This window comes from Dermacentor andersoni, chromosome 1, assembly GCF_023375885.2.
Source record: "Dermacentor andersoni chromosome 1, qqDerAnde1_hic_scaffold, whole genome shotgun sequence".
Classification (NCBI taxonomy): Eukaryota; Metazoa; Arthropoda; class Arachnida; order Ixodida; family Ixodidae; genus Dermacentor; species Dermacentor andersoni.
Window position 1 is genome coordinate 225,338,335 of NC_092814.1, and position 13,241 is coordinate 225,351,575.

A 13,241-nucleotide genomic window follows, 5' to 3' on the forward strand; every position below is an offset into this window, starting at 1 on the left:
CACATTCTGGAGTCTGCCGATATTTGCAGTGCAAGCATTTCCTAGTAGAAGTAAGCTGTACCGCAGGAAGCCCAAAAATAGAATTTATATAGTTGAAACATTGATGGTACACTGTTGCGCCCCAGGATTTCCCGCCAAGAAAAGCGTGAAGGTCCACAATGGCGTTCAAACGCTTTGTCATGTACCAGACGTGAGGACCACAAGACAAGTCTCTATCAATGATGACATCAAAAAAAAAAACGTGCGTTCATCTGTATGGTACAGTTTGGTCATTAATCCGCAAAGCATACGGGGCCATAACTATACGCGGATGCGACGTGTTGGCGCAATGCAGCACGCAAGGCAACTCCTTCTTGGTAAAAGAAACAACGCCCTGGCGTCTGGAGCTACTGGGTATCTCTCAACGCTGGCGTGATGAGCGTCACCAATAGCTTTGCAGGCGTTGCACCTCGATGAGACCGATGAGAAACCGTCAGCGTTAGTAAGCGCCCAGTGAAATATCAGATAACGTTAGCTTGAAGTTTACTGCTCAGACCAGAACATACACACAGCACCTCAGCAAGAACGCTAGTGTGCTTCTAAGTATGGGTGCTCACAACGCATGTCAGCAGCAGGAGGCAGAATGCTGCCCTTGCTTTGCCACCGAGGTGATTGAGCGTAGCGTTGACGATGCGTCCACTACGCTTCGTCGTTGTTGCAGCCACACGCACTCGGCGTCTATGGAGGCCCTCTAATCCTCCGCGCTCAAGTGCCATCAGCGGGACAGCACGACAACGGCAGCGGGGCCGATGGCGTGAACGTGCCTCGAGTATCCGTCTAGTTGCTATCACCATTGGGGGCGAGGAGTTACGGGGTCGCCATCTGTCGGAAGCGCCTCCCTCGCGTAGTATGAGGGAGCACGCGGTGCGCTCCTCATAGGTTTGGCTTACGGTGCTTAATAAGAACACCAACGCGGCAGCCCTCCTGTACATTTCTGTAAGTACTCTCAAAACGAGGGAACTTTATTACTGTCGAAATAATAACCTTGGGCAGACTGAAAGCACAGAATCGTTTACAGACGCTATCACTTTACCGAATATGTACAGTGCCAGCCATTGCGCGCGGTCGCCGCGATGGAGTCTCCCGAATCGTCTTCTTGCGTGAAAGGTTGGCAATAGCTGAGCGCAAAGTATGTGAAATATGTTCTTATAGTGGGCGGTCTGTATAACCAGATGGCGCATAACAGAATGAAGCCTCAATGCATGCAGCGATCGCACGGTTTCGCGGCGACCAACTGCGCTTCTGCATGCATGTCCGCGCACAATGTTTCGCTTTCACTGAGAGCGTTTTCGCATCGTGCTGTGAGCTTTAGGCCACAGCATATGAGCATTTGACAGTCCACAAGCAACCATTGTTCCGTGGACGTTATCAGAGCTGTTCAAAGACAATATCGTTTTAACGAGGGACTTCAACGCCTACATCTACTGTGATGTGCCGTCGTGACGATCCAATATTATTCTTCTTCTAATTAAATGCTTGGACGTTTCAATATTATTTCTAAAGTTGCGTCGCACTGTATGCAGTCAGCGGGCGATTTCGCGCTGCTTCTTTTTCATAGTCCAGTGCATTAATTCATAACACAAACATGACTATATACCATGCCTTTATTTAATGTGCTTCTTACCGCTCCCTTTCCATTCCAGTGACCGTGCCAGTGTCTAGCATCAACAAGTTCAGAGACCAAACCATCGTGACATTAGCCGGGCAGGGAGCGCGGGCGAACGTCTCAGTGCGCGTTTTCTGCTACTCCCCGAACATCGCAATCCTGGCGCCGTAGCAGAAATATTCCTCGCGTCTGTGCTTGCTGCACACCCGAGTTGTAGCCGATGGCTGTTTGCCGGCACTGCAGCACCGAGCAGTAGCCTACCATGCTGCACGCCTCCAAAGGCAGCCACTACCTATTACAGTGATTTCAAATGCTGTAAAGGAGACACCCAAGGCGGGAAAAGCCTCACCACTTAATCAGAACCGCAGCTCAGATGGGACTTTAAACTTTCGTTTGCAGCTCCATTCGGTGCTTCCGAAGCAGCCGACGCGGCCGCTGCGTCCACGTGATCTCTCATGCCACGTCACGCCGACGGTGGCGCCAACTTTTCCTGTGGTGGAGCTCGCCCCCAATAATAAGTAGAAAAAGAAAGAAGCTCCGCAGCTCAGGAATTAGCGCGCCCGGCTGTCAACTACTCATTGGCATAAGTTCAATTGGCAAGGTTTCGCCTAGCTTCACCCATATGGTGAGGCTGAAGAAGGGTAGGATGACGACGGCGCATGCAATAACGACGAAACGCCGGCAGCATAACGCTAGCGTAAGAGGCGGTCGACAGAGAAAACCCAGTTTCGAGTATAGTAAAGAAAAGGTGCAGTTTCGCCCGAAAGGCGAAGCATTGATTGCGATTGCAAATTAATAAACAGCTATACATAGGCAGTAAGATTAGTAGTTTTATGAGCTCTATAAACTGCTGTAAACATTAGCTTACTAAATTGACAAGCTTGGTGCCACACGCGCACAAGCAAACGTGAACACATCTCACTCGCTTAACGCGGATGCTTAGTCATAACGTTTGCGTGATGAAGAGCGGCAGCAGCGGCGAGACGTATTCTCCTTAGTGCTGCCTCTCGCTTCAACGCGATCTACGCGCGGAAAAACAGAGCACACGAAGCCATCAGCTATATCAGGTCGACTAGCCTTCGAACCCACCGCAGATTACCGCCAAGACGCGCGAGGCCGCGACCGGAGTAGAGGAACAGACTCGCGCTACCCTGCCCCTACCTCTCCTAGCGCGCGCACATCCCCCCCCCCCCCTTTGCGCGCGCGAGAAGGCGCCGCCGCACCAAGCCATTATTCTTCTCGGCTCACCGTCTCATGTTTTCCTTCGCACCTACAGCATACAGCGCGCGGCCGCGATCTTATCGCACTTGGACTGGATACACAACATCACGACGTCGACGATAACGTAACTTTACCTGAAGTGTCCACATAATTGCTATCGCAATAAAAATAACACCAGACATTAGCAATTTCTTCGGCTCCGAACTCACTCTACGACTTAATTACTGCCCCCACTTCCCGTCCTCAACTTTGTGCAAAGTCCTTCAACTGCATGCGACGACGTCGGCGATGACAGCGGTACAAAGACGTCGTCGGCAGGACAACAGTGGCTACATGACAACGGCACAACCGCGACAGAGGCGCATACAGGGGTGGCTCTATAGGGGGGAAAAGGAGGGCCAACCCCCCAAAATTACCTCCTGCCCCCCCTCCCCATCGCTCCCCTCCTGCAACAGCGAAGGGTACAGTGGTGAAGGGCCTTTCTGCACCTCCAGTAAAATAGGAGAATCTTACTTGCACCGCCCTCTCCCTCTCGCTCAACATAAAAATCCTGGTGATGCCCCTTTATCGGTGGCATGTCGACACTTCCTTGACTGATATTCCAGGAGGCGAAGAACCACCTCTGGAAGATACTGCGCTGACTGCTCCCCTAAAAGCCGCGTTGTGAACGAATGCTGCATCCGCATTTCCTGCTGTTGCTTCCAAAATGCATGCACATCCGCCACCACTCTCAGAGTCTGCGCTGCGCACGCGAAAAACCCCGCACAAATAACGAAGCGTAGATGCTCAATAGCTGTCATTAGTGTTGCCCGTTTCCAGCTGCACATTGACGATGCTTGGCAAAGTCTTGTTCATCGCCATCTGACCAGGCCAAAGCTGAAGATGAGGAGGTGGATGAGAAAAGTGGCCTGTCATCAACTTCTGCACGATGTAGACAACAGGATGGCGGCAGCGGCATGATAACGAAGCCTGCCTCTACTTTTTCAACATGCAAAGATTGGTGCTCGAGCAGCCGATCAACTAAGCTTGACGACCAGAAAAGCATTGCTCAGAAAGCCATAGTGACCTGGCGCGTTCTGTACACACTTGCGATGACAGGGCAATATTGAAGCAGCATACGTGTAGCACTCACTGTGGCAGTTTTGTCCCATCAAAAATAACAGACGTCCCATAGAAAAATTGAGGCCTACATATCAACGCGCCCCACGAGTATTGCTGTGAAGTCTAATGATCCCTGTGGGCATAGCATATTGAAATATCCAGGGCCCATGTTAATAAGAAAGAAACCTGTTTTACGCCATTACGCCCGCTAATGGCGTCCGCTCTTACTACCTATCGCCGCGGTGATGGCCTTGTTACCACGCTGATCGTCATAATGAGTGACGGGCACCAAAAAGCCGGCCAATAAATTAATGTTTTTTCGCAACGTTTCGGGATACGAACCCTGTGCTTTACTTTGCGCTCAGAGTCATGCTTCCGACTTTGTAAACACTTTTTGCTCTAAAATAACCAATGGTTTTCTCTATGTTACTCGAGAATTTCACCCATTTATTCCTCAGGAACATGGTAAACGCAGTGGGTTGTTACACAAATGTTTCTCATGGCTCTGCTTTATTACTGCCAAGCCACGCAGTCCATCTTGAGCTGCGATGCAATGTCACAAACCGCCACGCCAAGAAGCTTGGAGATATGGTCCATCTGGCATCCGAGAAAATAGAAAGAACGGTTACAACGTATATAGTATGGCTAGCATATAGCATACGAAGCCAATTTTTTTTTCGATATATCCGTCTGCAGTCTTACTGAAATCGCCAGATTTTTTGGAAGAGTTGTCGATACATTTTCTTCTCAGCTCAAACCTTCCGTCTCGCTTTTCCTGGCTTGACAGCTCTCATGTCTCGAAGCAACGCAAATGGTGCACGTAACCTGCCTGACAAGTTATTGATGTGTGCAGCTGAGTAACTTATTGATCTTTCATGTAACGAGAATATTCTGTGTGCAATTGTAAGTTTAAGTGACACGCACGACCAGCCCTACCAGTTCAGGCACCGTTGTTCCGATTTAGCCTGAAAGATAACGGACGAAGATATGTGCTTCATCGCCGACATCAGTTCTCACTATTCCCTACAAGTTACTCACCTGCTCGCTCGACCAACCACTCAGTCAGACAATCAATCAATCAATCAATTCGTCAATGAAACTGCGATAGAAGAAGCTGACAAAGCACGCGGGGAAGAGAGTGGCGGCATTTGGGGGTGTATATGCGTGGCTGCAGCTTCGAAACAGGTAGTTATGCTGTAACGAGTAACGAGTATGTCCAATGTGCGTCAATAGCTAATGCGATAAATATAGACTTTGATGTCTTTGTGTATTTACTTGGTAATTGCATTTTCTTCATCACCCGCTCTATGGCACGCGCATACACACCGCATTCGTGCATTTCAACTCTTCGTGCATCTAAAAAAAAAATGGCGCAGTTTCGCCTGAAAGGCGAAGCATCGATTGCGATAGAAAATCAGTGGACAACTATATGAAGTAAGGATAGCAGTTTTATCGGCCGTATAAACTTGTAAACATAGGTATACTAACTAAATTAACATGCATGTTGTCACGTACGCACAAGCAAACATGAACACATCTCACTCGATGACCGCGGAAACTCGCTGTCAAAACGCTGCAATGAAGAAGTGCGGCAGCAGCAGCGAGCCAACTGGCCTTCGTGCTGCGTCCCGCATCAACGCGAACTAATCCGCGAAAACACAGCGCATGCACGGGCGGACTCTGTCCCCGTCGCAGATGGCTTTCAAGATAGAGCGGCTAGGGCGCGCGCGCAGCCGCGTAGAATCCCCCCCCCCCTCCCTATCCTCTCCCCGGAGCCTTGTGCACGACGGAAGACGGCGCGCTTCCTCCCCGCTTTCTGCCCTTTCGTGCGTGAGATTAAGCCGCGATCGCGAGCTCACCCTCGCACGCTTTCACTCGCACATAGAGCATATGGCGCATGGCGACGATTTTATCGCCCTTGGACTTTATACGGAACCTCACGGCGACGCCGACGGCAGAAATGCGCTTGGAGTATCCATATAATTGCTATCACAATAAAAAAACGATATGCAGGAAGCTCATTTTGAAACCTTGTCGTTCGTGCCTAAAATTAGGCTCGTCCCGCGTTTCCTTTTCTTATTTTTTTCTATTTCGTTCAAAGGTATCACTGCTCGCTCGCAGCATGCACGTAAAAATATAATCCATTTATCCAAAAGTTTCGCTTCCAACGGACAATGTTGACATTATTAACATGGTATTAGGTTTTGCACCTCAGCGATATAGTGTGCTACCATTTTTGTAAGATTTCTTTGTCGCGGAGGCGCACGAAGTAAATCATGCTGGGTCATAAACCGATACGTCATTTGCCTTGATGCCCTCTTCTGTTCCTTTCTTGATTCTTTTTATGAAGCCGCGGAATTCAACGCATGCAAAAGAAAACAATAAGAAACATGACGTTCTATCGTTGAAGCGCGCTGCTCCTTCGTTACGAAAGGCCATTAAGATATCGACAAATTGTGTGGCTGAAAATCAAGAGGTCTTCAACCCATTCTTTTTTTCACCTCAAATTAACTTTCGGAAAGTGGCAGGAGCATCTGCTGTGCGCTGTAACAGTCAACAGTCCCAGGAATCACGCACTGCCAGAGTTAAATTTTCATTTGCTAAGTTGCATATAGATATAATACCCTCACTTTGAATTTAATGTGACATTTTGCTGTTTCGATTACATTAGGATCTATCAAAGCTTTACACACAAAGGCTATCTAGTGTGCGCCGTTAACATGGCCGGGGCCTGAAATATTGCTGTATATGCACGCATATAGTGTATACTAATACCGTGTGTCCCAGAAGTCAGCCAATTAAGATGTTCAACGAAAAAAAGAAAGGTTAAAAAAAAACAGTGCAATTTACAATTATGAGGCCTAGGGTGTATCAGTTTTTTGCACAATGTTTTTGCTAATCATTTGTTTTGTTGAACAGGGGCGCTATAACGTAAAGCTATTCCAAACATTTATATTCCAATTCTGCAGTCAGCCCTCCGCGATTGGTCACAAACTTTTTTGGGACCACCCCACTTCGGCTGTCAGTCACGCGACGTCACGCGAACCGCGATAGCTTATCTGATAATATGTGTACACATTGATTATGCATTATTGGATCGAACAAAAGAAAAAATAGTTATTTCCGATTGGACGCCTTTTCGCAATTAGCCCTCAGCTATGGCTAAAAAGCTTTCGGCCTGCACCCACTTCGCCTGCTTGTCACGCGACGTCACAGAACCGCGAAAAACTCACCACGTCATAGTGACCGTGTACGCGTTAAAGATGCATTAATATGCCGAACAAAACTAATTTTTCTCTTAATAGCAGCAGGCTGCCCCGTTCCGAAAGGAATAAAAGATGGCTGCCGCCGATCGCTTAGGCACTGGCTACTCGCACCTGCCGGAGAACATGGGTTTATCAAGGCGTAAGCCTTTAGTGGCTCATGAGTGTCCGGGCGCAGTCCGTAGTGGATGCAGGAAAGCGGTGATCACCGCGAGGGGAGCAACGAGAGGAGGCGCCATGCCAATATAGCGCTGTGCGAGTGGGCGCGTGGGAGAGCGCGGACATGCGCGTGGGGGTGCGCGCACATCGGCGACAAACCTTGCAGCCATGTGGCTGTGATTGCATTCCACGCTCGCGGCCACGGCGGCGTCTGTTAGCAGAACAGGCTTTCGCCTATCGCAATTTCGCTAAGTAAAGTGCCCATAGATTTTTTGCGTACAATATAACTTTTTGCGTGGCCGTGTAACGTTTTCGAGCACTTTCGGCACTTTTACGACCTCGCTTTGCCAAATTTTTCTTTGCTGAGGATCCGTTTTAGCGGCATTCTTAACATTCCGTTGCATGCCGCCGCGATTTTTCGACCAACCATCGCAAGCTAAATAAGGGAAAGCGGACCAATCGCAAACGCCGGCAGCACCCTCTCCATCCGGTTATCGATTTTCAATGCATTGGCTCGGCCCCATCGGATCCCTCTCCACTTCAGCGTGCTCCTGGCCTCTTGTCACCCAATTAGATAAGAGAAGCCGCTCAGTGTAAGCAATGTTATTCGTTTTTTAAAGCAAGCAAAAGTAACCTCCTATAAACGAGGAGAGTGTTTGATTGGTGTGTTTAGACAACCCTGCGGGTCACCGCCCGATGCTTGCGTCGGCGGTTACGCAAATTTGACGCCAGGAAATTGGAATTAAAACATATTGGAGTAGTTTTACGTTATAGGGCCCCAGCTTGGCTAACGTTAGCTCGGACATTAAGAAACAGGAGATGAAATCACACAGCGACACTGGCGATTCGGAGGAAGGATTGCAAACATTTTGGGATTGCAAGCTCTCGTAAACAAGTGTAAGCAATTGATATTAGCCTCGGCCTTTTCCTTCCTCCAGCTCTACTACTTCGAAACTCTCACCTTTAACTGTCCGTCGTGTGCTCTCTTCACTGCGCAGATGATCAAGATGATGATCACGGTGGTGACGGTGTTCATGCTGAGTTGGCTGCCGCTGAACACCTACATCTTGCTGTCGGACCTGGACCCGGGCGTGAACAACTACGAACACATCCGCTACGTCTACTTCGTCATCCACTGGCTGGCCATGAGCCACGCTTCGTACAACCCGCTCATCTACTGCTGGATGAACTCGAAGTTCCGCGACGGCTTCTGCCAGCTCTTCCGGCGTTCGCAGCTCTGCTGGCCTGCGCGGCTGCGCCACCGGCGCCCGCCGCGCAAGGAGTCCGCTGCCGAGGTTGCCGCGCTACGCCGTTGCAATACGTACACCACGTACGTGAGCGTGCGTGCAGTGCCGGGATCCAGCTTCCGCTTCACCAAGGATTCTACGCAAACGAACGGCAAGACGAGGCGCTACGAGGACTCGAAAGTTTAAACGCCCCGCTTCCAGAGCTCCGAGGGAGCCCCTGTCATGCGGCCCGGCCACCGCCAAGCGCTAGCCAACGCTGCCGCTGTGGGGTCTGTACGGAGCATATCGTGGCATGCAGTTCCGGGTGCTGGCGCGTTGAATTGTCCACTTCGCTGACTCTTTTTGGCAGCAGTGATTTGTGTGTGGGATCCTCCCCGAGAAAACAACCGCAGTTGAGCGTCGCGGCATCACAGAAGCTAGACAAATATTTGCTAATAGTGTGCGAAGTCGTGTCCTACTGTTCTCGTGACTATTGATACACAAGAACCTCTGTGCTTCGAACGGCTGATAGGGTGTCTCATCTTATTGGCTACGTGCTTCTGTGGATACGCGGCGCTTCCTTGGGTCTGAAACACTGAGCGAGGTCCTTTGCCGAGATGTGCCAAACATCCGCAGTGATATCGCCCACACGACCGAGTTGCGAGCGGCGTAAAGACTCGTGTCTCGTCGCCACGGCTCGTTGACTCTGTAACTCTGTAGAGGAGCCAGTCATGTGAGCGCAACGTAATCCGCGTGTTCTATCGACCGCAGATGTGAACCAAGTTTTATGGTCTTGTTGGCTTTACCGTTGTTGCGACTGGACATGAACAAAATAGTCAGCAGGACAAAAAGACACCACATGGGCCAACACTGAAATCGCCTGGTGGCATTTGAGTATAATTTGCCGCTAAAGTTGGTGTAACGCGAGTTGGCCGAAAATGTACTGCACGAATAACATTTTCAACGTGATCGCCAGAGCATGTAGTACATCAGCGTGACTTGGCGGTGCTAGTAGGTTATGTGCATGCCCACTTGTGGTCAGCAGAATTTGTTTCATTTAAACACGCCACACTTTTAGAAAACTGCTTTTTGCCTGCTCAGACAGTTAATAACTCCGTACGCTGTGGTAGCCATGACATAGCTCAGCAAATGGTATGCTTATGAACCACTGCGTTCATACTCGAAAAAGAATCGGCTAAGGCATAGTGCGGTTCTTGTCTCAGTATTGCCGTAATAAAACAGGTATTCAGGCACGGCCAGAAAGCAGTAGATGAAGCAGTGATGAATTCAGGCAAGTTTCTATACGTGCTCTACGGAATTTAGTTTTCAGGTGCGGTCAAAACGCTGCGTAGGAAGTAAAGATGAATCGTATGCAGTAATTTCGGAGTTCTGACAGAAGTGAAGCTTCGGAACCCTTGACATGTTGGAACCTTCTCACAGATTAAAAAAAAACAGTTATGAAACTTCTAATAAGATTGGGTAGTTCGCGATAACTGTTTCTGTAATAACACCTTTCTTAGTATGCACGAACTGTGTATATAGATCGTGTGATAACGGCGATGGCTCGTGCAATATTGGGACCATATACCGGCGTGCATAAATTTGCATGAATTTAGTTCCTTGGCTTGCTCTCTAAGCGCTGTGCTCGAAACACAGCGGTAGCGAGCGAAGTATAAAAGTACAGGGTAGACCTCAAGGCTCCAAAGGCCATGCTTTATCCCAGCTGCGACAAGCAGTACACCGACGATACAAATTACGTTACCCTGTGCCATTTCAGAGGGCGCCGCTTAGCGATGGACTAGACGCGAGGGACGAGTTCGCGCCCGTGCACGGATACATTGTCGTGGCGGCCGTATTTTTGCATAAATGGAGAATAGTTGATTGGCCCTGTAGGCAGCATAAGGTGCCGTGGCCTCCGACATTCACCGTAAAGTCGTTCGCTGCAGGCCAGCCGTGTACCGCTCGCATCAACTGAGGCCCCAGAAAAGCGATCGTTTGTCTGCGTATGGAGAGATGAGTTCTGAAGCTGGAGGCAACACTGGGCGGCGTGTGTACGCGTGCGATGTGATCACTGTAGCCACTGTGTGCACGCATGAACAAGGGGCCGCGAGCGTTTACTGGTACGCTGAACTCGCACTTATTGCGTGCGTTTTCGGTGGCGCACGCTGCGTGGCGCGCACTCTTTCCCCTGGTTCCCCATGAGGAGTTCGTGGCTTAGATCAAGGCTAACGGCCAGAACATGCCAAATTTGACTACAGCAGAAGTTCGCTACTGGTTGCCCTGTGCCTGAGCCTCTTCGCCTGCCGCTGCTTACCATCGCTCGTTTTTACGGTTCCTTCTTGGTTTAACCCTGCAATGCCTAAGGCATCATATATGCTCCGCTCAGTTTCATGCCTGCAAGTGCTGATTTAAGCCCTGAAACATTCATGTCAAGCCCACAGAGTATTTTTTTTCATATATACATATTACTAATTAATTGATTATTATACTAATTGCGTTATAACTTCAGAACCATTTGTTCTTTTCTTTTTTTTTACCAATGTACTCACCATGGTCAGAAATAAAGGTGACCAAGCGAACGAGATGCTAGCAAAGGCAACAGCCCGAGACTCCAAAGACAAATTTTCCTACTAATTAAAAGCTTGCGGAATCCCTCAGCTCACATACAAGACCGTTCCCATGTAAGAGGTGAATCTGTGCGTTATGTAACTGTTCGTGAAAGGAAGCTAACAACGATAGCAAATTTATTATTAGCAAAGGCAACCGGCCAGATAGTTCTTACGAAAGAACTTTGGTAATTCGGCCCGCGACTTACAAAGCACGATGTAAGAACGATGGCAGTCAAGGTGTCAGTTATGAAAAGATGTTTCGCACGAAACACTGTGAATCCGGTCCCGATATCGCCCTGAAATGTTTAATCTGGGATGCACTGCAAAATTCGTAACGGAGACAGTCACGTGGCCCCTGTAAATTTACTCTACTTGGAGTGCGCCCGTCAGGCGCATGCGCCGCCGTGCCACGTGTGGGAGGCGTCGGCGCTGTGTATTGTTTTCCCGATGTGATGTTTGCGTGCCAACGTGTCTAGAAGCCTCTGTGTCCCGCGTTTTCAAACCTTGTCGTGCAGAGGGAGCGGCCCCTATTTTGTTGCCAGGCAACGCCGCTCCCATCTTTTATGGCGCGAAAAACCGCCGCCAAGCTAAAATGACGAGGATATAGGTGTGTCGGCAACTATGGTGTATATTACTGTCCGTCGCGACTTTCAGAGCCTGTCGTACATTTTTGAAGTGTATATAAAACAGCAGGGTCTCAATTTTTAAATGAAGCGGAAGAAAGTGCAGATAATGTCAAGGTCACGTTTGAAAACATGTGTAAACAAAGATATGGTAAGTTTATACACAGCTAACCTCGTACTTTTCTGTAAATTTACTACACTCTGATAACAATTATTTATTCACATAAATACAATAAAACAAGCATTCAGTGCTGCTTAATTTTTCGTTTTTTAGTGCTCTATAGCCGTGTTCTTTCAGGTAATTTTCTTCGCATACGAGTTCTATTGCTCGCCACGCATCTCAAGCGGTTTCCTTTTTGTCATTTCGGAAACACTCTGTGTAACTGAGTGATGATTTCAATTGTCATGAATATTTCTTAAACGTATCGATTGCGTGCTCGCTTGCTCAATATTTAAGCGCATAATGCACAGACGCACTTTCACTCCAACAAAAACATGTGAAATGCTCATGGTCATGTTCTGAGTATGTCCTCATTAATGTCCCTCCTCCATTGCCTGCATGCAAGATAATCTCGTGCGTGTAAAGAATGTTGAATGTTGTTGTTGTTGTTGTTGTGCACAATTAAAGGCTTTCCAAAGTTTTCTTTGTGCATTACTGCGCATGTGCGAGCCTTTCATATCTATAGCCTACGTGAAAAATAAGTGGCCTTCTCGTTTACTGTGACACCGCACTCTAATAGCGCTCCAAAACAAAAGAAAGTGAGTGGAACTCTTGCCCTGGGAGTGAGGAGGGCGGATGCAGTCATAAGCAAAGTGGGCCGAACATGTTTTGGCAGAAGCTGTGCATACGTTAACAGGCTGTAAAACTTACAAAAAATGAAACTTTTTTCTTCCTATTTTATTCTATGCGATAGCCAAGCTGCTGCAAAAAAAAAAATCCAGCAGAACTCATCTAGCGATGACTGTCGACGTTAAGGTTAATGCGATTAGCAATTAAGCAATGTAGCGACAAAGCGTATTGCTGAAGACACCTTTATTTGCAATCTGTACTGGGGGAAGTAGGCTAAGAATGTGAATCGCATTAATACACGCATGTACGACGGCGCAACAACAGACCAAAGCCTGTACACCGCTTCGGATGTCAGAAAGCTCCAGTAAATGTGGCCTCGCAGCCGCAGCCATTTTTGTCCCGTTGGCACAGTAGAATTAGGGTTCAGCATATATGAATTCGAATGAACTACGACGCGATTGCATAGGCGTCTATTTCAGGCTCAAAACTTTTATTCGTTGTCAGCTAGAAGAGCGGGCTTTCTCACTTTTTTTAGTCGCACATGCACATGTGGAGCGCTATCCCAGCAATTAAGAGCACCGTGAAAAGGTTAAACACCGGCAGA

General features: G+C 48.5%; 1 protein-coding gene across 3 annotated transcripts in view; it reads left to right on the forward strand.

Moving 5' to 3' along the window:
- LOC126547956 (RYamide receptor-like) overlaps nucleotides 1–12,488 on the forward strand; it is a 428,248-nt gene extending 415,760 nt beyond the window's left edge. Inside the window, exon 7 of one of the 3 annotated variants that reach the window (XR_008609184.1) lies at nucleotides 8,388–8,397. Coding sequence is in view for 1 of the 3 variants with exons in the window: in XM_050196036.2 (XP_050051993.2) it covers nucleotides 8,388–8,822 (435 nt within the window). In the remaining 2 variants the exon portion in view is untranslated. Of the gene's footprint in view, nucleotides 1–8,387 lie in introns of all 3 variants that reach the window. The other 2 variants (XM_050196020.2, XM_050196036.2) reach the window with 2 other exon arrangements.
- Nucleotides 12,489–13,241: the final 753 nt, after the last annotated feature.